This window comes from Hemibagrus wyckioides, linkage group LG17 (genome assembly GCF_019097595.1).
Source record: "Hemibagrus wyckioides isolate EC202008001 linkage group LG17, SWU_Hwy_1.0, whole genome shotgun sequence".
NCBI lineage: Eukaryota > Metazoa > Chordata > Actinopteri > Siluriformes > Bagridae > Hemibagrus > Hemibagrus wyckioides.
The window spans coordinates 17,623,205-17,649,171 of NC_080726.1; the positions used below are offsets into that span (position 1 = coordinate 17,623,205).

Below are 25,967 nucleotides of genomic sequence, written 5' to 3' on the forward strand. Positions count from 1 at the left end.
AAAGGCCAAAAGTCGAATAGACTTAATGCCCTGCCGTAAATTTATTGCTGAATTTAAAAATATGTTTTTAATAGTCATTCTTATTTCACTAATTACCACTTACTTATTGTTACATTGTTAAATTAAACTGAAGCTGGTTGAGAAGATTCAAAGTTATCAGTTTCCTGGTTAAATTTGCAGAACATTTCCCTAAATCACTAAATCAATGTTTACACATTTAAATCGCACTTAAGCTACTGCATTAATATAAACCACTGGTTTGCAGCTAAATCCAGACCTTTCTAACCAAACAGAATCAAGTTTATTCTTGTTTACTTGTATCTCTGGTAGCAAACGGGTGTGGGATCTGAAGGCTCCGGACAGCCCCTGTCCTCTCCTGGCTCCTGTCTGGAGAATTTCCAGAGGATTCCCTTTATCGAGTGTCACGGCCGCGGGACTTGTAACTACTACTCAGATTCCTACAGCTACTGGCTGGCTGCTCTGGATCCTAGCTGGATGTTCAGGTATTTCTCCCAAATGTATACTTTGAGAATAAGTGAAGGTTGAAGTTAAAAAGAAGTGAGGTTATAGAAGGAAGTTCCCATTTTGTGTGTTTGTGATTTGTTTCTCAGTAAACCAGCATCATGGATACTAAATGACAATGAGCCGAGCCTCATCAGTCGCTGTCAGGTGTGTATGAAGCGTCAGGTGTGTAGTCAGACATCCTGAACCTCAGGGACTGATGATCCAGCCGATGTGGAGATGGATTGGTTTGTTCCCATCACGCTCTGAATCCTACTGCTTGAGATCTTCAAGATGGTTTTCCGAGGATTGACAACAAACTTTTCACAAACTTTTTTAATTTTTCATTTTGAACCAAGCAGTATTGATGAACAAAATATAACATTTAAATTTCTTGGACAAGCGAGAGAGGGAGAAAGACTGAACCAGTGCACTGTATGGCCAAATTTATGTGGACAGCTGACCATCACAAACTTTTTCCCATTTTTCTTGCTGATCTACTTGGTCACTGACTCACTCACTCACTGATTCATTTACTCACTAACCCACTTACTCACTGATTCACTTATTCACTGATTCATTTACTCACTAACCCACTTGCTCACTTATTCACTGATTCATTTACTCACTAACCCATTCGCTCACTGACCCACTCGCTCACTGACTCACTCACTATCCCACTTGGTCACTGATTCAATCACTCACTGATTCACTCACTCACTAATCCATTCGCTCACTGATTCATTCGCTCACTGATTCACTTGTTCACTGATTCAATTGAATTTATTTGTATAGCTCTTTTAATAATGGACATTGTCTCAAAGCAGCTTTACAGAACATGAAAAATATAGTACAAATGGTTCAAGATTAATATTACGCTCATGTATAAATTTATTTGTATCAATCCCTAATCCCTAATGAGCAAGCCTGAGGCGATTGTGGCAAAGAAAAACTCAGTTAGATGGTAAAAGGATGAAACCTTGAGAGGAACCAGACTCAAAAGGGAACCCATCCTCATTTGGTTGACACCTGAGATTGAGAATTACCATAAACACAGGAGAGTGTGATCATGAATTATTATAAACACAGGAGAGTATGATTATGAATTATTATAAACACTGGAGAGTGTGATAATGAATAATGTCCTTTCCACAGTCATATACAGTCAGTTGGAGTTGTGTAACCAGGAGCTCCTGAGCAACTCATAAACTAGCTCAACATCTGAGTTCATTATAGATTCAACACCAACTTAAAGCCTTCAATACTCAATAATGGAGATACTGCATATGTAGTACGTTTTTTAGTGTATTGATTAGGAGGTTGTTGTCCTCTAAGACCGCATGGGGTTGGCATCTTCTCTTCGAATGCCCAAATTCTTCATGAAGCAGAATCCAACTGGAGCTGGTACATCTCTAGGTGCCTTAGGATAGGTAGAAAAAGAGAAGTAAGTGGAAGCGTTGCTGCTGTTCATAATTTTTGCACGCACTAGATGATAATGTGCTTTTAATCAGATGTACTAGAGCACAAGGTTATGGGATGTATTAAGTGGATGCCTGGCTAAAAAGATATATCTTTCATCTTCATTTAAGCTAGGAGAGTGTGTCTGAGCCCTGAACACTGTCAGGAAGACTATTCCAAAGTTTAGGAGGAAAATACAAAACACTCTACCCCTTTTACTGGATTTTCTGGGAACTAGCAGAAGTCCAGAGTTTTGTGATCACAAAGAGATTGACGGATTGTAGAAGCTAGAAGACTGGTTAGATACATGGGAGCTAAACCATTTAAAGCCTGTTAAGTAAGTGGGAATAGTTTGTAATTGACTCTTAACTTAACAGGTAGCCTGTGCAGGGATAATAAAGTTGGGGTTATATGATCGTATTTTCTTGACTTGGTAAGAACTCTGGTGACTGCAGTCTGGACTAACTGTAGCTTACTTATTGAAGATGCAGGACAACCACATATTAATGCATTACAATAGTCCAGTCTGGAGGTCACGAATGCGTAAACTAGCTTTTCGGCATCAGATACAGATATGATGTTTCTAAGCTTGGCAATGTTTCTTGGGTAGAAGAATTTAAAAATGATTTTTAAAGGAGAAGTTGCTGTCTAATGTTATGCCCAGATCTTTCACTGTCGAGCTAGTAGTAATAGCACATCCTTCTAAATGCAGGTTGAATTGTGACAGCATCTGTGCACTGGTTTTTGGACCTAAAAGTAATATCCCTGTCTAATCAGGATTTAATAATAGAAAATTATCGGTCATCCAATCTTTTATATCTTAGACAATTTATCAACTAGGTATCCTCAGCATAACAATGCCTTCTATTGATGTTACCCAAGGGAAGCATGTATATTGAGAAAAGCAAAGGTCCTAAAACTGAACCTTGTGGGACCCCACTGATGTACTTCTCCACTTAAATCTACAAAATGGTATTGATCAGACAGGTAGGATCTAAACCATTTTAATGCCTGTCCCTTAATACCTGTGTAATTTTGTAAGCGATCTAGGAGAATATTGAGATGCAGCTTTGGGTTTAAAAAGGTTTCTTAATAAGGGGCTTAATAACTGCCAACTTGAGGGGTTTAAGGATGTGAACTAAAGATAACGAGGTGTTAATAATATTGAGAAGAGTCTCTCCAGCTGTATGTATAACTCATTCACTAACCCACTTACTAACCTCACTGATTCATTCACTCAATGATTCTATAGAAGCCTATAGAAAATGAATCAATGAAAGAAAAAAAGAATGAAAGAAAATGAAAATGAATCTTAATCTGACCAATCAGAGTGCGGAACTCCGACACCTGCGTTTCTTGTTATAGTTGCACTGTAGCTGTGCCGTGATAAGGAGCAACCTACTCGCTCAGCAGGACTGGCTCTGTGTGTGTAGAGACAGCTAAATAAAGTTTACAGAGTTCCTCCATGTTTCAGGGCGGAGTTTTAATGGGGTTTTGTTAAGATTTTGTTGAGATTTTTTCAGATTTTGGTTTTTTGATGGATTGTTTAGTGGTTATGGTGCTAATTTCTCAGATGGTTCTGGATTTTGTCCTTTTCTATCCTGTGTAAAGTGTAAATGTAAACGTCTTGTTATTTCTTTGCTAAATATATTTTTCACTCTAAGGATTATTAGGATCATACTGAGCCACTTCTTTAGAGTTCGTCTATAAGATAAAATGCAATTTAATTGTATGTTTACTTCATTGCTGTTTTATGTGTATACTGCAACTCTCATGCATTTACTACATATACTACATCATGTTTGCCACTGCCCATTAACATTGCAACAAATTTTTAGCATCCAAACATTTGCTTAGATAACTCTTAATTACTAATCACAATAACTCCTGCTATCAGTAATTTAAATACATAGAATAAAAATAAAATAAAAAGCTGGCATAAAAACAACCATAAACTTTAAAACATAGGTTACTGAATTCAAGTTATTGTCTGTGTTTTTGTGTGAAACTTTCTGTGTAACATTACACTACTCTTATTTATGACTTTTTTTTACGTTGCTGTTTTGTATGTTGTATTTTTCTTAAACGTGCTGACTTTTTACTTTCTTACTTTCTTATAAACGTGCTGACGTTGTATGTAAAAAATGTAAATGAAATTAAAATTTTTTTTAATCTGAATTAAAAAAATTTTAAAGTGCCAAAAAAACTAATAATCTAATTCTTTTAATGTGCTTACTAAATCTTTTTTATTTTTTAACTCTTATAAATTTTTTAAATTGTTTTGTTTTGTTTTTTAATTTTCTGATATTTTATTGTTTTTAATGTGCTGAAAAATCAGGACTAATTCTTTTAATGTGCTTACTAAATCTTTTTTATTTTTTTTATTTTTTAACTCATAAATTTTTTAAATAGTTTTGTTTTTTTTAATTTTCTGATATTTTATTGTTTTTAATGTGCTGAAAAATCAGGACTAATTCTTTTAATGTGCTTACTAAATCTTTTTTTATTTTTCATTTTTTAAATCTTATTAATTTTTTTAAATAGTTTTGTTTTGTTTTTTAATTTTCTGATATTTTATTTTTTTTAATGTGCTGAAACCCCCCCCCCCCCAACTCTGACTCCATGTGACCACAAGATGACAGTACAGGGCTTGTACAGTACAGTGTCCATTTCACTGGTCTGTTTTTTTTTTTGTTTTTTGTTTTTTTTTTTTTTAGGAAAAGAAGATAACAACTTTTACGTTTATATTATGTCTAAATTATTTACAGAAATATTTCACATATTAAACAAGAGTTCCACTTACAGTAAATTAGGCCTGAATTATTCTTAATTTAATAACTAATCTTTATTTATTTTTTGTTATAAATGAGATTACGATTTTCAAATCAGATCAATGCATCGATGCTGTTCAGCAGAATTGTGCGACATCCGTCTCAGTAAAACAAGCATTGTTATTATTATGTGTCTTATTATACACAATAAATAAATAATACATCACAATATTTTAGAAATAAAATGTAAACAATATTTTTTTAAAAATTGTACAACTGAAGACTTTAGGTATGAGAGAGTGATATAGCAGGAATAAATGGCTCTCTGTTGAATATTTCTTTATTTTAAATATGAATATGATATTTCTGTATAGATATTTGTACGTTAGAAGAATATTAGAATAATATGGATTAGGATTTTATACACTATTATACATTATTACATCCACTAGAAATGTTTTATTTTCTATTTTAGAGGCTTTAGCCTTTGATACAAATATGAGGCACAAAACAAGAAGTACAAAGAGTTTCTTAATAAATATAAATTAATAAATTAATTAAAATCAAGCCAAGACTAGATGTATAAACACTGCTAATGAGGAAAGAAAGAGAAAACATATTTTGTGGAATGATGCTATAACAGCTTGAATGATAAACTAGTATGTAATGAACAAAACCTGCATGTCTGATCTACAGTCTGATCTACAGCCAGTTCCTTCGGGATTTTGTGATCGCAGCAGTTAAATTATTTTTGAGTCGCTTGAGTTCCAATGAGAATCTCACCATCTTCTATTAAATGATTTGTTGTTTATTTTAATTTATTTCAATTCGTGAAATCTGCTAATTTCTGTGTGTTGAATCGAGAAGGATATGAAATCTGCAGCCTCTCTAAAACACCATCTGACCTCCTGATTGAATAGAAATGAAAAACTCCTCTTATTAAAGGTTTTAGGTTTTAATTCATAACACTACTGACATGACGCAGTGGTCAAATGTCTATATGCGAAACTGTGAATTAGTGGATTTTGTTTCCGAAAACAAAAAAAGGCCTCAGTTCCATTTTTTTGGTCTCCAAGACACTGAAGATGTACTGAAGGATTTGTTTATTTCAAACTGTCTGTTCGTTCACGGTTCATTTTGTCTTTAGACATCATTATTTCCTTGTTGGCTGAAGCCCCAAGACATGTTCTTACTATGTTCTGTATGAAGTGTAACACCATCAGCACAAGCTAAAGCAGTGATATCCAGTGTTTGAGCATTAGCTCATGTCAGAGGTCACTTTCCTCATTCCTGTTCCTCATTTCTAACTTATCAACCATCTGCTCTCCATCTGTACGAAATGAGCTACATAAATAAAAAGTTTGACTGATGAACACATGATTGAGGTGGAACATGTCAGTCAGCCAGCCAAAGTCACACATCCTTCATTTTTTTAATTTACCATACAGAAAAAAACTTCCAGGAAGCTTTCAGTAAGAATCCATTAAGTTTGAGTTTGAGTAGCTTTTATCATTAATTAGTCCACTGTGTTTGTGCTGCAGAGACAAAGGCAGACACGGCGACATTTCTCGGTTGTATTTGCCGTGGATTAGCTGTGAGACCATTCGCACAAATTGTTTTATTGTCCTCGTTATTGTAAAGTCAACACTCTTTCACTGGCGCAATCTTAACAAAAGCGTGCATCATTGCTGCGAACAAAGACGTTCCTCGACGTTTTTACGACATCGCGTTCCAGCTTCGCCCGGCAACCAGGCAGCTGTCAGTCATCCAGTGATGAGTTTAAAAGGAGCACCGCAGATGTCTCAGCTACCAGAACCCAAGCTTCAGAGCTGTGTAGTGCACAATCCAAGCTTAACAGAGACGGAGATGAGGACGTGTGTGATGCGGTGTTGTCTGACCCTGCTGGGTTTGTCTGTGGCGCTGGGTGGTTACGGCGTCTCATCTCAGCCGGACCTGGATCTGAGACACCGCAGACTTCTGCAGAGAGTTTATGACCTCGGCCTGGCTGCACAGGTTAGACTGCACGAACACTGACACAGAAAGAAGTAGGAATGTTATTGAAATCTTATTATAAAGGTGTCTCTGAAATGAAGTAACTTTATATAGTGTGTTGAACCACAGACATTGTCGCAAGGCAGTTTTGCGTGATTTTCAATCCATATTCAGGAAGCCCAAGGGAACAGCTGCAAGGAAAAACCTCCTGAGAAGAAACAAGGAACTGAATTCACATTTGAATCGATTGATTATTAGAACAAGATGAGATCAGAGCACTTTCTGATCACAGCAGCAGTTATTTTAGTTTCTGCTGAAACAAAGGTCAGACCCAGAACAGATTATTGTGGTATCCTGCAGCAGTAGAGGGTTAAAATGCTCTTCACCAGGATCAGAGTGCGAGCAGGGACTCTGGGAGGTCTAGCATATCTCCTAGCTAAATCATGCAAAGCTCAGTCATTTCCTCTCCCAAATATTTTTCCTTGATGTGACGTTCTCATGGGAACTATTAGAGTTTATGGGATAAATTGAGGTGCCACTCATTTCGTTAGCCGAGTATTAGATTAGCAGGGATACCACAGGGAATGAAAACTGCAGTGAAAGATGTTCCCTGTCAATCATTTCAGCGTGACTGGCACGGCTGAGACAATGTGCCTTTGCTATCTATTTAGACATGATTTCCTGAAATTCTCATTTCCCAAAAGAAGGGAAAGAATTCCCGAAATCTCTAACCTCTCTCCTCAAATGATCTGCCTTTTCTATCCTGTCTTGCCTTTCAGGAGTGGACTAAGAATGATCTGAAGGACATTCTATCCCAGCTCACCCTGCCAGAGTCAGAGTTTCAGGAGAGTGACATTTCAACTCTGGGGACAAAACAAGACCTGACGGTGGAATTAGAGCGATCTGCAGAGGAGCCCAACAGCCTCCCACCTCGAGAGCGAAAAGCAGGATGCAAGAACTTCTACTGGAAAGGATTCACTTCCTGCTGAGGTTCTGCCGCTCTAGTCAAATGAACCCAACCCTGGCCACTCCCGGGTCGCTGCTGCTGATTGACCCCGCCCTCGCCTGTGAGGTCCAATCAGTCGCTGGTTTCTATCATTTAATCATATCGATCAGATTCAACTGTAAGTTTGTGATTGAGAAGAAATAAAGATGAATGCTGCATTTGATTTTACGTTGTGTGGATATGTGTGTAAATGTGATACAACTCAGTCAGGACGCAGCTTCAGGGGTGCCAAAACGTATGGTTTTTAACGCTTTTTCTAAGGCAGTGTGCTAGTTTATCTGCTTTTTCACACCAAACATTAACCAGAAGCTAGAACGCTAGCCTTAAACCTCTCTGGTGAAGGCTAACGCTGTCTAGGGCTGGCTAGTTGCCTAGACAACAACAACAAACAACAGAAACAGCATTCCAGCTCATTTGGTGCTAAAAAAAAGAGAAGAAAGACAATAAAATTTGATCAAATATGCAAATTAGTGAACTAAACATTGCTAATGTGTAGATAAAACAGAAAATAGTCACTGTTTGTCTCACTAAAGGTCACTCTTTACTTGCACACTTTTTTTACGCTACGTAGTTCAAAGCTAAGCACTGAGATCATAAAACATATATTATGGTATGTGTTTGTGTGTAAGTGTGTAAGTCTGGTAATTCTAGCTCCTTTTTACCTGATTAATGAAATCACCGGACATGAGAGACTTATCCCAAGATGGAAAAAGGACGTAAGAGGCGGAGGACAGTTAGCGTTAATGGTCATCCGTAGCAACATCTGGAGCTGTTAGCAGACGTGGTAATGGACCCCGTGAACTGAGCACGAGCGAGGTGTGAGGACACACACATCAGTCTGATGTATTTTTCATTAGCGCGTTATTAGTTGTGAAAGCTGCGCCGGGCTTCGGTGCTCCATCTCCAGAGGCTCACGCAGAGACGTGGAAAAGCCTGTTAGTCAGCAGTAATTGTTATTTAATTATGCTCCTGAAAGCAGCACAAATATTTAAACTCATCTGCTCTGTTTGATTAACAAGCTTGAGCAAAGACTTTGTCAGGCATTAAAATTCACTTTCCACTCACTTGTTTACAAAGCAGAGGTTTTTATCTTTCTTAACCATAGAAGTCTGTGTGTGTGTGTGTGTGTGTGTGTAGGTTTAACGGATCTGAGCATGTCATTTAGACGTCTGTGTCAGTAACACCATCGCTTCTAGACCAGCTCCAGTTCCATAAGATTCTCTGCCTTAAAAGCTCCACATAAGCAGCATGACAGAGGTTTTTATTTTATTAAAAGCGCAACCGCTTTGTTTGTCAAAAAAATTCAGTTTTGTGGTTCCGCAGTCACACCATCGCCTCGTCAGATTCAGATGTTCCATGGGATTTTTTCTCTCTTCTCAGGTCGTGTTTTTAAGCATTGTTTTCATTGTCAACACTGAACTCATGTCTCAGACCAGAAAGTGCAAAACTTCTTTAAAAAGTCGGTGAAGATTGTGTTCACTTTCTGACCTTTGACAGAAAAATACATATGTATATTCCAATGTCAATGAAAAACATAATTACTGATTACTTAGTTAAAAAAAACGTATTCATTAATTAAATAATAATAATAATGTCATAGTAATAACAATATTTAAAAAAAACTGTCTATGGTACAGTCAGAAGTAAGGAGTATTAAAAGGTCAAAATGCCTCTCACATGCAGAAATGTAAATGACCAATCCCAAAATCTCTCTCCTAATATCTCCTCTTACCAGTAGTGTACAGTATTCCCGCATGATTGTTTCCCTGCCTTGAATTCCAGACTCATTAATGCTCTCTTGGACCTAATGAGCCGCACAGCCTATCTCTGCTGTCCACGCTGTCGCTGCAGTAAAATCTCCCTGACAGTTCCGTGTGGATATATGTGTGTGTGTGTGTGTGTGTGTGTGTGTGTGTGTGTGTGTGTGTAAAAAAAACCCACCCTTATTACCTCTGTGACTGCCCCCGTCTCCGTGCGTTACGGTTATGAGGGGAAAATATCTACACGGAAGCCACAAAGCCACTTTCTTTGACGTCTATTTCATATGATAATGCGCAGCTTTCGGGACTTCATTGTGAAGAAACGCTGTCTGTTAGGTCTCATTGTTTAAAAATGTTCGCCTGTGTCCGTCTGCTCAGATGGAGATAAGCCCTTACTGTCCGCCAGCTGTTGAGCCGTCAATCAAACAGCCCGCCGGTAGGCTAATGCTAATGCCATAGTGATGAGTCATAGTTCTAGCATAATAAACGGATGGGTAAAAAGTGTTATTCTTCGGAAACGTCACTAAAATTGGCGATATTGTACAAACACAAAATAAGAACCTATATAAAGTACCTAATTGAGTTTGAATGGAAGTTTTTTCGAACCATTGTGCATGCATACCCATTAACCTCTCTGTGTGAGACTGATTCTTGTGGAGCCATCAGTCTAAGCACGATGCAAGGCATAACTAATCAACCATCACGAAATTAGCCAAACACCACAAGCAACAAACAACCAATCAGCCAGTTCAAAGACAAACAGCAGGACATCCTCTCTACAAGTGTGCATTTGCATGTGTATGTTCTCAATAAAACAGCATGGTGTCAACACACCAGGCGAGTCTATTAGCCCATGTGGCCCTCTTCACGATTCATCCCATTAAACACCATTTACCACTCTTCCCACTGCTAGACCATAATAAGTGTGCGTCTGTGTGCCTCTGCACATGTGTGTTTGTATTTATCCCATTGCAAGGACCAAAGTGACCAAATACTCTTAAAACATACAGGTTAGCATCCTTGTGATGTTATCCTCTCATTGTGAGCATGTGCTACATGATCCTTTTTTCTTTTTTTTATCACATTGGACACTACTTGATACACATCCCAATGACAGAGTATTATCAATAGTCCCCAAAACGATAGGATGGTATTAAGTCACCTCACACTCACACAGAATCCAATGTACCCAAAAAATGAAGAAGAGTGTCCAAAAATTAGAGAATTATAGAGTAGCATTCAATCATCAAAATTATGAGATACAAACCATCAATTGTCCTCACAAGGACAGGTTAGTGTCCAATGTCCTCAAAAGACAGGTTAGTGTCCAATGTCCTCACAGTGTCCTGGTCCTGTCGAGTGTTCACACAATGTCCTGGTTATTACAGTGACAGCATAATGTCCAGTGTCCTCACAGTGTCATCACAGTAGTGTTTAATGATAGAATAGCACCAGATGACTTGACAATGACAGAATAGTGTCTTCACAATTATCCAGTCCACATAATGATCTAATGGTGTCAAATAAGCACACAACAACGTGAAAATGTCTTCACAGTTACAGGACAAGATAGTGTCTAAAGTCCTCACCATCAGTTGATAGGAGACCACAATGTCCTCAAAATGATAGGTTAGTGTCCAATGTGCTCACAGTGATAAGAATCAAGATTCAAATGATGGTATTTAAAACTAATTGTAAAAACACATGAAGCAATATTTTCTTCTGATTACTAAGGTCAAGGTTAGATAATAATTATGCGCATGGAAGGTCCTCACAAAAATAGAAAAACAAACATGTGTGTGTAATAATATTCAAATATTTATAAAATACACTATAATCTTGTAAACCAAATGGGAATAATGCCTTCAGTTAAATAGAATTCAATCCTGCCTGCACATTAACTTAATTTCATCAACAATACTGCATACTCTTAACCAGGAAAACGCATTAGAGAAATGAACCGGGTCAAATGGAGAATTCCGCATTCTGATCTCCATTTAAGTTAATTTGAGCAGTCATTTAAAAAATCACACTTCTCCAGCACCATGCCGAAAGACAAAATGAGCTGTAGCATCATCGGGATTAATAAAACTACATTATGGATTTTCTTTTTTTTTAAATGGACAACTAACAGCGAGTGAACACCAGGGTTTCTAATTAATAATATGTCATATTTACAGCATGTGTACATATCGACCAGCCTAGAGGACTAGCAATATAGCTGTAACATCAGCCTTATGTAAAGCTTTTCTAGAGTCCAGGGTTTTTCTGTCCAAATCACTAGATGAACAAACAGAACTGGTCAATTAAACAAGTGCACACAGTGACAGGACAGGGCGTGAGACAAGACTAGAATCACAACAAAAGACAGATGTTAGACATCATCCCATGACATAAATAAAACACAAAGCAAATGCAGCACTGAGTGGGGCTGTAAACTGCCCCATATAGAGGTGAAATCCATGTCAGGACCCCACTGCTTGAGCAAGTGTGGCCCCTGACAAGAAACACTATAGATGTAAGAAGTTCTTGGACCCTTTGGTCGAATGTCAGTGATTTTCTGGAGGCCTTGAGATAGGCTCTAAGTGAATTCCTCATATCCTCCCAGGCACACAATCCTCAAGACCTCCAACAACTCATGCCCAAAGATCCAGGAAGGGAGGCATAGTCTGAGCAATCTCAGCGTCCTCTGGGAAGATGGGGTGAGGTGAAATGGAAACTGATGGTGCAGAAGAAATTATATCCACTGTGGAGACAGATGTCCTCTGTGAGGCCAGGAGGTGGACCCATGTCAACCAGGCAGGAGACCATCATATCAGCCGGTCAGGATTGAAAGTCGGGTTGCAGAATGATGACATCATCAGCAAAGTCAGCAGGAGGCAGAATGATGTCATCATCCTCAAAGGCAGGTGACAAAGTGTCCTCTGTGGAGCAGGGAGATTCTGACCAGAGTGAGTAGATGCAGCAACAAGGTCCTCGCAGGGGTCAAAATGAAGATCAACAACATCTTGCCAGAAGGAGCGACGATGACCTCGCTGGGGTCTAAACACTATGGGTTTACTTTACAGATAGAACAAAAACAAGTTGTATCAGAAAGACTGGAAATGATTGGAGAAAGGAAGGAAATGCTAATGATCCAAAGCATGTCATTTTTATCATTATTAATGCTGCCTTCACACACTGCTGTCTGTATTATAATAAATATGAATTTCCCACTGCAACGTTGCAGATGAATGACCCCTCATGGCATTGTGGGAAACTTGAAGATTTTTGAAGAAGTTTGATACCTGGGATGGTATCAAAAAGGAGAGTAATGCGGATGTATAAATAAACCTTGTGTCACACCTGAACACAAAAAAAACTTTTATTATTATTATTACTACCTCAGCTTGCACTTTACCTTGATCCTCACCCACATTCTCAGCCTGTTCCTTACCCTGATCTTCATCCAGATGTTCATGCTGATCCTCATTTCGATTTTCATCCAGATCCTCAACCTGATCTTCACCCTGACCATCACTCTGACCTTCATCTTGATTCCTTACCCTGATCTTCATCCAAATCTTCAGCCTGTCCTTACCCCAATTTTCATCCATATACTCATCCTGACCCTTATGCCACATTTCAACCAGATCCTCATCCTGATCCTCATCCCAATTTTCATCCAAATCCTCAACCTGAACCTCACCCTAACCTTATCCTTATCCTCTCCCCAATTCTCAGCCTGTTCCATCCAGATCCTCACCCCTTCCCTAATCCTAATCCTCACACTAACCCTCACCCTGATCCTCAACTTCATCCTGATTTTCACCCTTTCATCAATTCAGTCACCTGCTACTGGATCTTATATATTTACTCATATACCTTATTGCAGTAGTCCAACTAATCCCTGTCCTCAGCACGAGTGTATTATAATTCTTCTGTTTGATAATCTGTGTGAGGGTCTGGAGAGACAGTTCTACAGATGCTCCTCGCCGCTCCTCAGGATTTGAACACAGTCTGTAAAGCTCTGAATTATTTGAACTGGGTGGCTGTTTTATATAACAAATCAAATAGATTCGTTTATTTTTTACCTCATTGCAAAGACAAACAGTGCAGTTAAGGCCCTCAATCATCCCCATAAATCAGTGTAAGCTGAAGTAAGGGCTATAACTTGGCTTTCGAGGATGTGAAGGGCCTGTTGTAATGTTTACACCGATAATAATGCTGAAGCTGTTTAAAACCAGATCATAAAAACCTCATTGCAAAGAAAAACAGGAGAGCAAAGAAACAAAACTTGAGAATGAGCTGAATTTGAGGTGTTCACAGTGTTCCATCAGCTTCATGTTTATACGGTTTTTTTTATCCCTTTTAATTTTTTTTGTATTGATTGAAAAAAAAGAAAAGAAAAACTTCCTTGGCTGTCTTCTTCATTTTATTTGTCTTTTTCTAAGTAGGATTCAGATGGCAGCAAAGTTATTGAGTCTACATTTTAAGTGTGTGTGTGTGTGTGTGTGTAGTAGGTAACAGTCTTATATTGAAAGTGTCAGTAGAAGCTGATTGTGGCTCCATCTCTGAGTTCATTAGGGTTATATTTGACTCAGAAATATCTCTAGTTCAGTCGAGTGTAGTTGCGCATCAGTAGGCGCTGATTGTGAGCGAGGCGGCGTATAAGTGTGTGTGTGTGTGTGTGTGTGTGTGTGTGGTCATGTTTGTCAATAGGCGATGATTCTGATGGCAGGTGCTCTTTTCTCTTTTCACGGCCTCTCTGAGTCATTTCTGAATACCACTGATTCTGCACCTCGCTTTTTTAGATACGACTCACAGAGATGCACAACGCGACGATCGCCTGCTCTCTCTCTCTCTCACACACACACACACACACACAGATACACACACATACCTTGAATTTACCGAGAGTCTGGCTCGGTGTGTTAAAATGTGTTGATTGGTCTCACTGTCTGTAAAACTTCGCAGGTCAGCTATAAAGTGTTTTATCATTTTTTCCCTTTAATTATGTAAAACAGACTGAATAAGATGATGAGTGGAACGCTAGACATGAGAGGAGATCAGAGCGAGAGGATGAGAGAGAGTGACAGACAAAGAAGAGAGAGGGAAAATGTCGATAAAAAGGTTTGATTTCAGTTAGGGACGTGACTCTCCCTCCCCCATGGCGTTATTCATACAAAATGTCTGCGCAGTGGTTTTTTTCCAATTAGCCACAGATTTCTGTAAGGCGAATCGATGATGATGATGATGACGATGATGATGATGATGATGATGATTCGAGGATTGGCATACTTACAGCTTCTCTGACTGTTTTATACAATAAGCATAATCTCTCTGCTCTAAAGTCCTTCACTTCACACTGGAGAAGTGGAAAAGCTCAAAAAGCTCTGAAAGCAGAACACACAAGGTGATTGATGATCGGTGTCGGATTCTTGGGAACACTGAGCTCTGAGCTCATCATCACTCTTCATCAGGAGGAATCTGCTATAATAATTGCTGTTTCTTGTCTAAATCTTAGCCAGATGGTGACAATCAGGTGACGAGCTGGTCATCAGGGACGGAGTTAGAAGAAGTAAGGGTGTGCAGTTAACAGAGGCTCTGACACACACACACACACAATCCACTGTATTTGTATTAAACTTGACACATTAAACATGTCTTTCTCCTCTGTGCATAATATTATAAACAAATGTACTTTTGCTTATTCCATATCAACTGATCAAAAAAGCAAAAAGAAGCTATATATGTAAAATGAAATTTTATTCTTCTTACACTCTTCTTACATCATGTGTTTCAACCTGTGTGTATTTAATGCTGCAGGCTCTCCGGGTTTGATCCAATGCTTGAACATTGTATCTCTCGTGCGGTTTAGTTATTTCAGATGTGTAATTTCTAGCTGTAACATAGGTACATTTTCTTTCCAGACCTTTTTTTATTTTTTTCAAATATAACTTAATAGGGCTGTAAAGAAGACATCCCAAATGTGAAATAGTGAGACACATGAAGAGCAAAACTTTCCAAAAAAAAAAGTTGATTTCCCTATAAAGTGCATGGAAAAGTAGATCCAAAAACTCAACTCATTTCACTACAGAGCACTTTGAGGAAGAAGAGCCTTTAATTATTGAATTGAATTATTATTCCTACACTTTAATGTTTGCCGTCCTGCTCTCTGAGCTTCAGAGTCGGTCTTCCAATCAGAGTTCGTTTCCTGCCGTTTCCATTCCCTTTTCTCATTAAAACTAGGAGCCGTGTCAATACATCAGCTTATCAAATGACTGCGTCGGCTCCTCAGCTCTCGCATCAACATCTTTCAACTGGCCAGAAGAACTCTGTGTGTGTGTGTGTGTGTGTAACCCCTCACTTAACTGCAGTAGTTAGTTTGCTTTTTAACTCCTGATATAATATCTATCTTGCTGGTCACTTAACACTGTATCAAGCATCACAAGTGGTTCAGTTCACACACAACCCTCATGGACCATAAGCCTGCTTGGTCCAGTTCTGGTGAGTTTGTACCCGAACAGTTTCCTGTTTTTGGTCTTCATGGTCTTCAGCTTTGAGGATCAATATGTTGTGATGCTTTTCAGCTCAGCACAGGTGCAGAAAGTGATTATTTGAGTTATTTTGGATTTTTCTGTACTTGTTTTTGCACACTATTCTGTATAAACTCTAGAGAATGTTGTGTGTACAGGAGAGCAGCACTTTCTGAAATACTGAAAGCACCAACATTCCTAATATCCAGTCTGCCATGCCACTGAGATCACATCTGATGTTTGATGTGATTCATGCATCATGCTGCTGCCACATGTTTGGTTGATAGGGTTATAGGTGAAGGAGCTATTTTTCTTTGCTCATGTGTGAACCTTTCCTTCACCAGCCATGTGAGTTCAGGCTGTAGACGATGACTAGTGCTCGATTCTGACACTTTTGCAGGCCCTCCATGGCAATAGCATGCGCACACAATCTTAGCATCACCAATGTCCCTCAAATAATCCATCAGGGCAGAACAAACTGAGTTCTATTAACATTATGCACGTGGTTGCACGCTAACTCAAACACCAGAGCTCCTATCACACCTGTCACTCATGGCAGGAGAAACCGTAGATTCAAAAGTCTTCCTGAAGAAGAGAGTTGAAAAGCTGCAACATAATAAGACAAGATAATAAAGGATAAGATGCCAGGAATTGAAATCAACATCTAATGAGTCTAGTGTATTGCCAAAATATTGCCGCATTAATATGCCTAGTCCAAGTAATCATCACATTAATCACCGCTAATTTGTCTTAATTCAACAATAAAGCTTCAGACCTTCATTATTCAGCGGCTTACAAGCGAATGCTTCTGTTCTCTTGCTTGCAAATTTCAGTAATCTGTCTTTTTAATGACATGAAAAGGCAATATTCAGACTACACTTACTTTTTTCTTTCACTTCTCCCTTAATTGCAAAAGTAATCTCTTTAAAGCAAACACCAGTGGAGTGACTAATAAAAAAAAAAATCCTTATTGAAAAAAGCGTTACAGTCAGTGGTGACAAGTCAAACACACACACACACACAGAGACACACAACACACACACACAGATTGAGACACAAAAGTAATAGCCATACTCTATACTGTGCTGCTGTGAATTTTCTCTCTTCTCAATACAAACCTAAAGATCTGAATTAGATAGAAAATATCCTGAATTTCTTACATCACCGGTTTCCACTCACGTTTCTTTTTCTGAGTATAATCCTCTAGCATGTGTGAGAAATGATTTTCAGCCATATTTATAAATGTGTATCATTTATACTGCTAATGCAATTTGAATTGAAAGGGTTTTCGACGTCATCAAATACACATTATTCTGACAGATCAGCTGATGACGCACTTGTGTCACATTTACTTTGTAAACTGCGAGTCTTCCAGCTCCATCAACTGCACTTCAGTGGATTGAATCTGAAGATTCTGGAGCTGTGCTTAAAGCTGAAATCACATTACTCCCTGGAATCAGAATATATTAATGACTGTTCTGCAGATTTGCCTTAAAAAAAAAGAAATCTCTGTTTTGTGGAGTTTTACATCACTGAGTCGGTTGTTGAACAGCACTCTTTGCTCCGTCGCCATGGAAAACCTAAAGCCTGCTTTATGCCCCTTTTACATTTCTATTGTAAGTGCATCAGTTGGTGCCATGCCAAGCAACTCAGCAGCACTTCGGGGGGAAAAATATCAATGTCTAAGCTTTCTTAGCAGTAATACCACAAAATAGTGTTGCTTTTATAGAGTGATGTGTAAATAAATATCTGGTTTTAACTGAAGATACTGCTTGACTTAGATCAGAATATCTAATAGATATCATACATTAATAACATACAAAATAACAGTCCGTAATGCAGGATACAACTGAGCAGTAGGTTAGGGGTCTGGACCTTCAGCAGTTTGTCACTGCTGGGATTTGACCACATGACTGCTCTGTGATTCAAAGCCACAATCCCCATGCCTCCACAGGTAAAGATGAAAAGTACTTCAGTTGTGATTCAGCCCAAGAATTTCATTTCATTTCATTTTCCCCCTGATTGATGCTGGCCATGCCCACCTCATATGATCTTGTTGTTTCTATCAAGCACTTCCACAGCTTATCAAACTAGATGCTGCCAAGCTAAACATTAAACAGTGTAAATAACTACCCTGCACGGGTCCGTATGTTCTGTTCCCTTCCACATCTTAAACTGGTGCTGTAATTTATGAACATGGCTGACCTTTTCCATTCTTCCACGACCTTCTGAATCCTAACAGAAGCGCGGCAGCCTGCGTGACTCTGCGTGTTCGGGTTTCTATCAACATTCATCATAAAGAGTAAAAAATAGCGGCTCTCGCTGAGTCTTCACTCATGCGCGCTGTCACCGGGTCCGAGAGGACGTAACACTGTTTCCGCGCGCTAATGAACGAGTTTTCCCTTAAACTTCGGATGACGGAAAAACGGAACCGAAAACCTCCTGCTGTAGTACACGCTCACGCAGCAGGGGAGCGCGAGGCACTTCCCAGAACATCCCACGTGTACTCACTCACTCATTCACTCCCTCACTCACTCACTCACAGTTCTCATATCGAATATAACCAATTTCACAAATTTTCACGCAGTAAAAAGGTTATCTGCGATTCACTGACTAAATCCGACACGTATTCATGCAAGCACTAATAAGTTGTGCGTTTTGGTCACGCGCTGAGCGTCAGTCCTCTTATAGGCGTCTTAGTGCTGCTTTAAATTCGTCAATAATTTTCAATATAGTCTCTTTCTCTATCTCTCTCTCTCACACACACACACGTATACATATATAAATATATATTAAACAAGTGCAGGTAAGCGATCATTTGTCTATGTCATTTCCCACGCGCGCAAAGGAAACCCCCCTCTCCTTTGACGTCAGACTGAGAGTTTAAAAAGGTGGGTTTCAGGGGTGGGGGGAAGACCTGCGGCAACTGACTGAAGCAGTAACCCCAAAAACCACAGCAGTAAGAACTGACGCGTCTCTTTGTTTTTTTTCTTCCCTCCAACAATTTTGCACCAAATCTAGATATTTTTTTGAAGATGCCCTCCACGCGGATCCAGTGCGCTCTGGCTCTCTTGGCCGTCGCGCTTGCAGTCTGCAGCGTCTCAGGCGCGCCGTCTGATGCCAAACTGCGCCAGTTCCTTCAGAGGTCGATTCTTGCACCGTCCGGAAAACAGGTGAGAGAGAGAGAGAGAGAGAGGACGCAGTAATATCTTTTTAAAAGTGTAGAAATATGTTCGGGCTGTATTGGAAAGAATGAGTTGTAGAGCTGTCCAAGGTGCTGAAATCTGAGGCGCGCGTGCACAAACGCGTTCAACTGATATTCAGTGCATTTTTTCTGAAAATATGATCACACACCTTCCTTTCTTCTAACAGCGGTCATTCATAGGAACTAAAGTCCACACTGAAAATATAATCTCTGTGTTGGAACCTTAAAGTTTAGATAATTTCTTAAAGATAATAATAATTTGTTGTTTTCTTTTCTTTTCTTTTCTTTTTCTTTGATTTTTTTCCTACGCAGGAGCTCACCAGGTACACGCTCGCAGAGCTGCTCGCAGAGCTCGCGCAAGCCGAAAACGAGGTCCTGGACTCAGACGAGGTGTCTCGCGGCGCGGAGAGCGAGGGCGCGCGCCTGGAGATGGAGCGCGCCGCCGGTCCCTTGCTGGCTCCCCGCGAGCGCAAAGCCGGCTGCAAGAATTTCTTCTGGAAAACTTTCACGTCGTGTTAATCGTTTTGTCGAGATATTATCTTCAAGGTCTATACAAATACTTTTTTCTCTTCCCCATATATATTTTTTGTTGTTGTCCCCCCCCCCGTTGGTTTTCAAGCTCAATCCATCATGTCTACATAACATGTAAATAAGAAAGAAATGAAAAAAGTAAAATAAAAGCTGTTCCATTTATCACGTGTTTATCAATTTAAGGTTTTATGATGCAACGTTTTACGGATGTATGGAAATTCTATTAGAGATCTGTGCTTTAGATGGCAGAAAATATTTTTAATTGTTTGAATAAAATCTATGTTTCACAGCCAATGAATAACGCGGATTTTTTAACTATTAAATGTGTATTCTGTCCATATAGAAAAACAAAAAAATTATCCGGACAAAAAGGTTTAGGCTAAGTTTTGGCATAATATTGTCTAGAGAACTGTAATGACGAGAATTAAATTCCTAAAAAAAGTTTAAGTAAAAGTAAGAGAGTGAGAAGAAGTTTGTGTGATTTGGTGAGTTGATAAACTAGCAACCTAACTGATTTAATTAAGTTAAACTAAACTAGTTTATTCTCTTCTCTACATAGATCAAGTTTGTCTCAGTGCCATAATCATTTACCACTAAACAATTTTCACACATGCCCCTGGAGAAGAGACTTGTTTTTCAGACAGATGATGATGATGATGATGATGATGTAAGGCTTGGATGAAAAACTTAATAGGATATAAGACAGTGTGTATAAGACAATGGCTGTGTCCCAGAGAATTTGTAGCAAAAGTTGGAAAAACATGCTAACATTCTGTAAAAATCAGCTTTTGAACAGGATTTCTACTAAAGCACTTTGCTATCTACTAAATACTTTCCACCAAAATGTTGAGGAAATATTTTTTTATTAGATGGCTGCCTTCCTATGAAGCTAACACTGTCTAAGGGGGCAGTTTATTAAAACAGAGTACACACAAACCCATGACTGGATCAAGCTTTGAATGACAACCAACTCATGACAAGTTTTTGCTTTCAAAATATTTTCCATCTTGCTTTCTACAGATGGAAAAAAGAAAGTTGTTAAATGGAGTAAGTGAAGGAAACGTCCACAACGGTGTCTGTAAAACATTAAACCTCATCATCGTCTCTGCACTCAACTGATCACTCCTCATACTACATTCAGTGACCAAAATAATCAAAGCATTGTACAAAATATTGTATATTGTATTCAATACTTAGATTTGATGGCACATAAAGAGGTCAAGACGTTTATTAAACTTGTGGAATGGCTTGAAACACTGTGGAGATGATATATTGTGCCAGTGCCAGCCCTGTTTCCAGTGAGATCTCAGTCAGCATGTGGAATGAGAGCCAGCTGGCAGGTCAGTGACAAGCTGTTTTGGAGAGAACCATAAACCAGCTGAAGACAGGTTAGCCCACTGGGGAAAGGATGCGATTTATCAAGTGTACTTGAACACAGGAAGAGGAGAGGGTTCTTATATTAAATGTTATCTGAGAAATGGTATAGCAACCTCTCCGGGCATGAGCAGCACTAAGATCAGGGTCACTTGGTTCTCTTGGATCATGGTTCTCTTTTCTGATTAGAACAAACTTCTTGACTTTGGCAAAAAAAAAAGAAGCTAGTTTTGATGGAATTCCAGTGAAACATGGTGGTGGTAGCATCATTTTGGTCAATGGATAAAGCCAAATACAGGACAAACCTAGAAGAAACATAGTACCTGCCCACATGAGACTTGAGTAGATCAAAAGCAACAAGCTTAATGTCACAGCTGAATGTTACAACCAAGATCTCAGAGTGATGAAGATTTGTGGCCAAACTTTAGCTTACTCTATGAGACATGGTGTTTTTGAAATAATTAGAAATAGTTTAATAGTTAGAATTTAGAAATAATTAATGTTTACATTTGAATGGTGATTGTTAAAGGCATTATTGTAATGCCTTACTGTCTGGATGTTCCAGTAGGAGCATAAACAAGCTCCAGTTAGTACAGAATGCAGCAACTAGAGTACTAACTAAAATCAGAACATATGAACACATCACTCCTATCTTAGCCACACTGCATTGGCTCCCAGTCAAATTTTGCATTGATTATAAAATACTATTACTGACCTATAAAGCACTAAATGGTCTCGCGCCACAGTACCTGAGCAATCTTTTTACTCTGATCAAAGGGTGCTGGTTATTTGGTAGTACCTCGAATAGCAAAGGCTACAGCAGGGGGCTGAGCTTTTTCTTACAAAGCCCCACAGTTATGGAACAGCCTTCCAATTAGTGTTTGAGATTCAGACACTTAGTCTCAGTGTTTAAGTCTAGGCTGAAGACATATTTGTTTAGTCAAGCTTTCAATGTATAGTTTTTTAAGTAAAGGAAGTTCCATGGGTATACAATGTTTGGTGTACTGGGATGTTTGGATGCTGTCACCTTACCACCCTCGCAAGTCACTCAGGTTTGCTGACTGTGAAGTGGTTGGACGCTTTATGTCCCGGAAAGCCTTCATGTATTTCACATTCTGGCTCTCCCTTTTAGTTATGCTGTTATAGCTAGTCTTGCCAGAGTCCCTGACTGCACTTTACACATAATCCACATTGTCTTTAAACATCACATGATCATAAGCATATTTAATATCTCTTAATATCTGTCTCTGTCTTTCTCTGTCGAGCTGTACATCCCACTCCCAGTGTTCTGAGTTTCCAGTGTGACCAATGGCTCTACCCCTGTTCAGAGTCTTGTCCCTTGCTGGTGCTCACTGATGCTGTGGATGGATCCGTGTGGACAGCCTGTGACCACAGACAGAGCCACTTGGGGACTTTCACACCGTCACTGATCTGCAGTTATATCTGTCAGCTTGAGACAGCAAGGAATTAGTGCCTAGAATGAACTCAGAAACTACACTGACCTAATAGTTCCTCATAAGCCCTGGATTGCTGAAAGGACATTATTTATAGTTACATTATTTACTGTCCAGTGTCATCCAAATGAGGATGGCTTCTGAGCCTGGTTCCTCTCAAGGTTTCTTCCTCATATCATCACATGGAGATTTTCCTTGCTTGCTCATTAGGGATAAAATTGGGACAAAATAAAAATGCTTTGAGACAATGTTTATTGTTAAAAGTGCTATACAAATAAACTGAATTTAATTTAATTTAATGTAATTGAAAAGGCGATTGTAGTGTGTGTCATGGGTCTATACCACACAACTGTATATTACCATTAAATTTAATGGCAGTCTGCTGTTATTTCACTCAATAAAAGCATAAAATTTTACAATATGTTACAGCATTTTAGAAAAAACAGTATGTTGCTGTTAGAATTTGGCTGTAATATTACAGTAATTGGTTACAGTGTAAATAATATGACAAAGCAAACAGAAGAAATGTGTATTAGTGTGTATTACTTTTTTTTAACTAATTATCTTTTGCCATGTCATTTTAATTACACTGAAATGATGCATGAACAAACCCACATGAAATCTGTCATTATTTCTGACATTTTCTTAAAATGGTTTGAAAAGTGCAAAAGGGAAACAGGTCATTGTATGTTTTCTCTTTCTCTTTCACCTCACACGTGCATTTTACTTTATTTATCTCTTTCTCTCCCACACACACAGGAAACATTTTGTGCTTTGTCTTTTAACTATACTTTTATTTCTACAGCTGTGCCCTCTGTAGTAGATTTCCAGCACCAGTCTCTGAAAAGTCTCTGATCTTCCACAGAGAGTGAGAGTGTGTGACTCTGCACCCGGATCTCAGCACTTCTTTCCTTTAACTGATTGGATATCTTGATGTAAATGTCTGCTTGGAAGAGCTTTCCTAGTCACTAGAAAATCTGAAGAGCCCGATTCCAGCCAGACGATGGACAGACAAGATGCTGAGCAACCGATCAACTCGAGCATGTTCAGCTCTGCTCTTTATTAAGAAATTACAGCATTTGATCAAAATGAGAATTTTGTCCTTAGAACATCATCCCTCATGGTGAAACATGGTATTGGGAGCATCATGTAGTGAGAATGCTGCTGGATGGATAGGGCCAAGGGTTAGAACAACAAATGTGGTCATAATACAGTATAGGTAAGAAAATCACATCATACACTTACTGTTATCTTTGATAAAGGAAAAAAAAATCCTGCATGAGACCTATTTAAATAATAGCCAGCTTTTGAAATTACAACAATGTGTCATGTGCCAAAATCTGTGCTAAACTAGATTACCCATCAGCCCCAGGATCAAGTGAAGAAGGTTGATTCTCATTTCAACCACATATACCTGACGCAGTACATAGTGAAATGAAACAAGGTTTCTCCAAGACCCTAGTGCTACATAACAACATAACAACAACACAGAGCTAAGGACAGAAAGTATGTCCTAGCTGAATAAAGTGCATAAAGTGTATGTGTGTGTGTGTGTGTGTGTGAGAGAGAGAGAGAGAGAGAGAGAGAGAGAGAGAGTTGATACAGTTTCAGTTCTGGGTGTTGAGGAACCTGATGGCTTTAGAAAAGAAACTGTTACACAGTCTGGTTGTGAGGGCCCGAATGCTTCAGTACCTCTTTCCAGATGGCAGGAGGGTGAAGAGTGTGTGTGAGGGGTGTGAGGGGTCGTCCACAATGCTGTTGGCTTTGCGGATGCAGCGTGTGGGGTAAATGTCCGTGATAGAGGGGAGAGAGACTCCAATGATCTTCTCAGCTGTCCTCAAGGGTCTTGTGATCCGAGACGGTGCAGTTCCCAAACCAGGCAGTGATGCAGCTGCTCAGAACGCTCCCAATGGTCCCTCTGTAGAAGGTGGTCAGGATGGGGGACGGAGATGGGCTTTCAGCCTCGGCAGGAAGTAAAGATGCTGCTGGGCTTTCTTGGTGATGGAGCTGGTGTTGAGTGACCAGATGAAGTTCTCTAAACACCAAGGAATTTGGTTCTCTTGACACTCTCCACAGAGGATCTGTCACATGATCATGTCACATGTCCCCTTGATCACTCCCATCTGCTTCCTGCTACTTCTCTTTAGCCTCTCATTAAGTTCTGGTTTCTGTGTTCATGTGTGGACTGGTTACGTGTGTGAGATATAAATAATGTGATTAAAGCATGAGAATAAAAACACGGCATAATCCAGTAGGAATATGATATTTTTTATTTGGATTTATTTATCAGATACATGATATTCAATATCAGGGCAACACTTTCTTGCGTTTTTTTATATATTAATTAGGAGATTACTAAAAACCTCCTTTAATCTTTTTGTTCCTGTGTAAATGGTGATGTTTAAAGGGAAGTAGTCAAAGGTGTTTAACAGATTACATGTGGGACACGTCACTGAATAATTGAATGTTGATGTATTAATATTTCTAGCAAGTTCCACTGTGCTCTTAAGTGTTATGCTATGCTTTTAGGTGTCTGGTCTTCCTCTGGATTTGTTTGCTGAAGTATATTTATGATTTAAAACAGCTGTATAAAACCAACTTTGACAACAATTCAACAGAATTTAAAAAAAAAAAAAAGTGGAGCGCCATATTTCACTTTAAAAAAATGAACACACTTTTACATCTTAATCTACAACACATTCAAATGGTCCCTATTATGTTAAAAAAAACATCTTGATTCTTTTATTTGCCCTAAACAGAAACTCTTTATTAAGATGTCTGCATTGCAATTAGCAAGTGACGTTGTGGGTGGTCTGGATCCTTCAACTAAGTGCTCGTTTACGATATATATAAATGACTGAAAGCATCATGCTGGCTCCTGTACATGTGTGCATAAGCGTTGAAATGTTCCCACTCAAGATTCAGGATTCAAGATTCAAGAAGCTTTATTGTCATTTCAACCACATATAGCTGACGCAGTACATAGTAAAATGAAACAACGTTTCTCCAGGACCTGGTGCTACAGAAACATACAACAACAAAGAGTTCAACATAAAAACAACACCACAGAGCTAGGACAGAAGATTGTCATTAGCCACGTAAAGTGCACATTGTGCAGCTCAAAGCTGTCGATAAGCTCTGCGATAATCATAACAGCTAAATTTCAACCTGCTGAATCCAGATTTCTTACCAGGTGTCATATGTGCACGATTCTAGTGCAGTAGATATTTACATGGAACATCAGTTATGGTTATCTTATTAAAAATGCACACACTTTCTTAATGATATACAAACATTTTGTAGTGCTGCACCAACCGGCTGTTTGGCCTTCCAGGAAATATCCCTATTTCTTTTTGATGTTGTTTTAGGTTTTAAAGTTCAAGATATGTCATTGTGT

General features: G+C 38.9%; 3 protein-coding genes across 3 annotated transcripts in view; all 3 read left to right on the top strand.

The window, feature by feature from the left end:
* col4a3 (collagen, type IV, alpha 3) overlaps window positions 1–4,111 on the top strand; it is a 41,720-nt gene extending 37,609 nt beyond the window's left edge. Inside the window, exons 51-52 of the mRNA XM_058413209.1 lie at window positions 331–503; window positions 612–4,111. Of these exons, the coding sequence (XP_058269192.1) occupies window positions 331–503; window positions 612–708 (270 nt within the window). The 3' untranslated portion in view covers window positions 709–4,111. The remainder of the gene's footprint in view (window positions 1–330; window positions 504–611) is intronic.
* A 2,441-nt stretch (window positions 4,112–6,552) lies between these two features.
* On the top strand, window positions 6,553–7,896 carry sst1.2 (somatostatin 1, tandem duplicate 2). The gene is made up of 2 exons (XM_058413382.1): window positions 6,553–6,743; window positions 7,502–7,896. The coding sequence occupies exons 1-2, from the start codon at window positions 6,597–6,599 to the stop codon at window positions 7,709–7,711; spliced, it is 357 nt and encodes a 118-aa protein (XP_058269365.1). The 5' UTR covers window positions 6,553–6,596; the 3' UTR covers window positions 7,712–7,896.
* An 11,031-nt stretch (window positions 7,897–18,927) lies between these two features.
* On the top strand, window positions 18,928–20,031 carry sst1.1 (somatostatin 1, tandem duplicate 1). Its single transcript, XM_058413383.1, has 2 exons — window positions 18,928–19,179; window positions 19,524–20,031. Exons 1-2 carry the CDS (start codon window positions 19,042–19,044, stop codon window positions 19,728–19,730), a joined length of 345 nt encoding a protein of 114 aa, XP_058269366.1. The 5' UTR covers window positions 18,928–19,041; the 3' UTR covers window positions 19,731–20,031.
* Window positions 20,032–25,967: the final 5,936 nt, after the last annotated feature.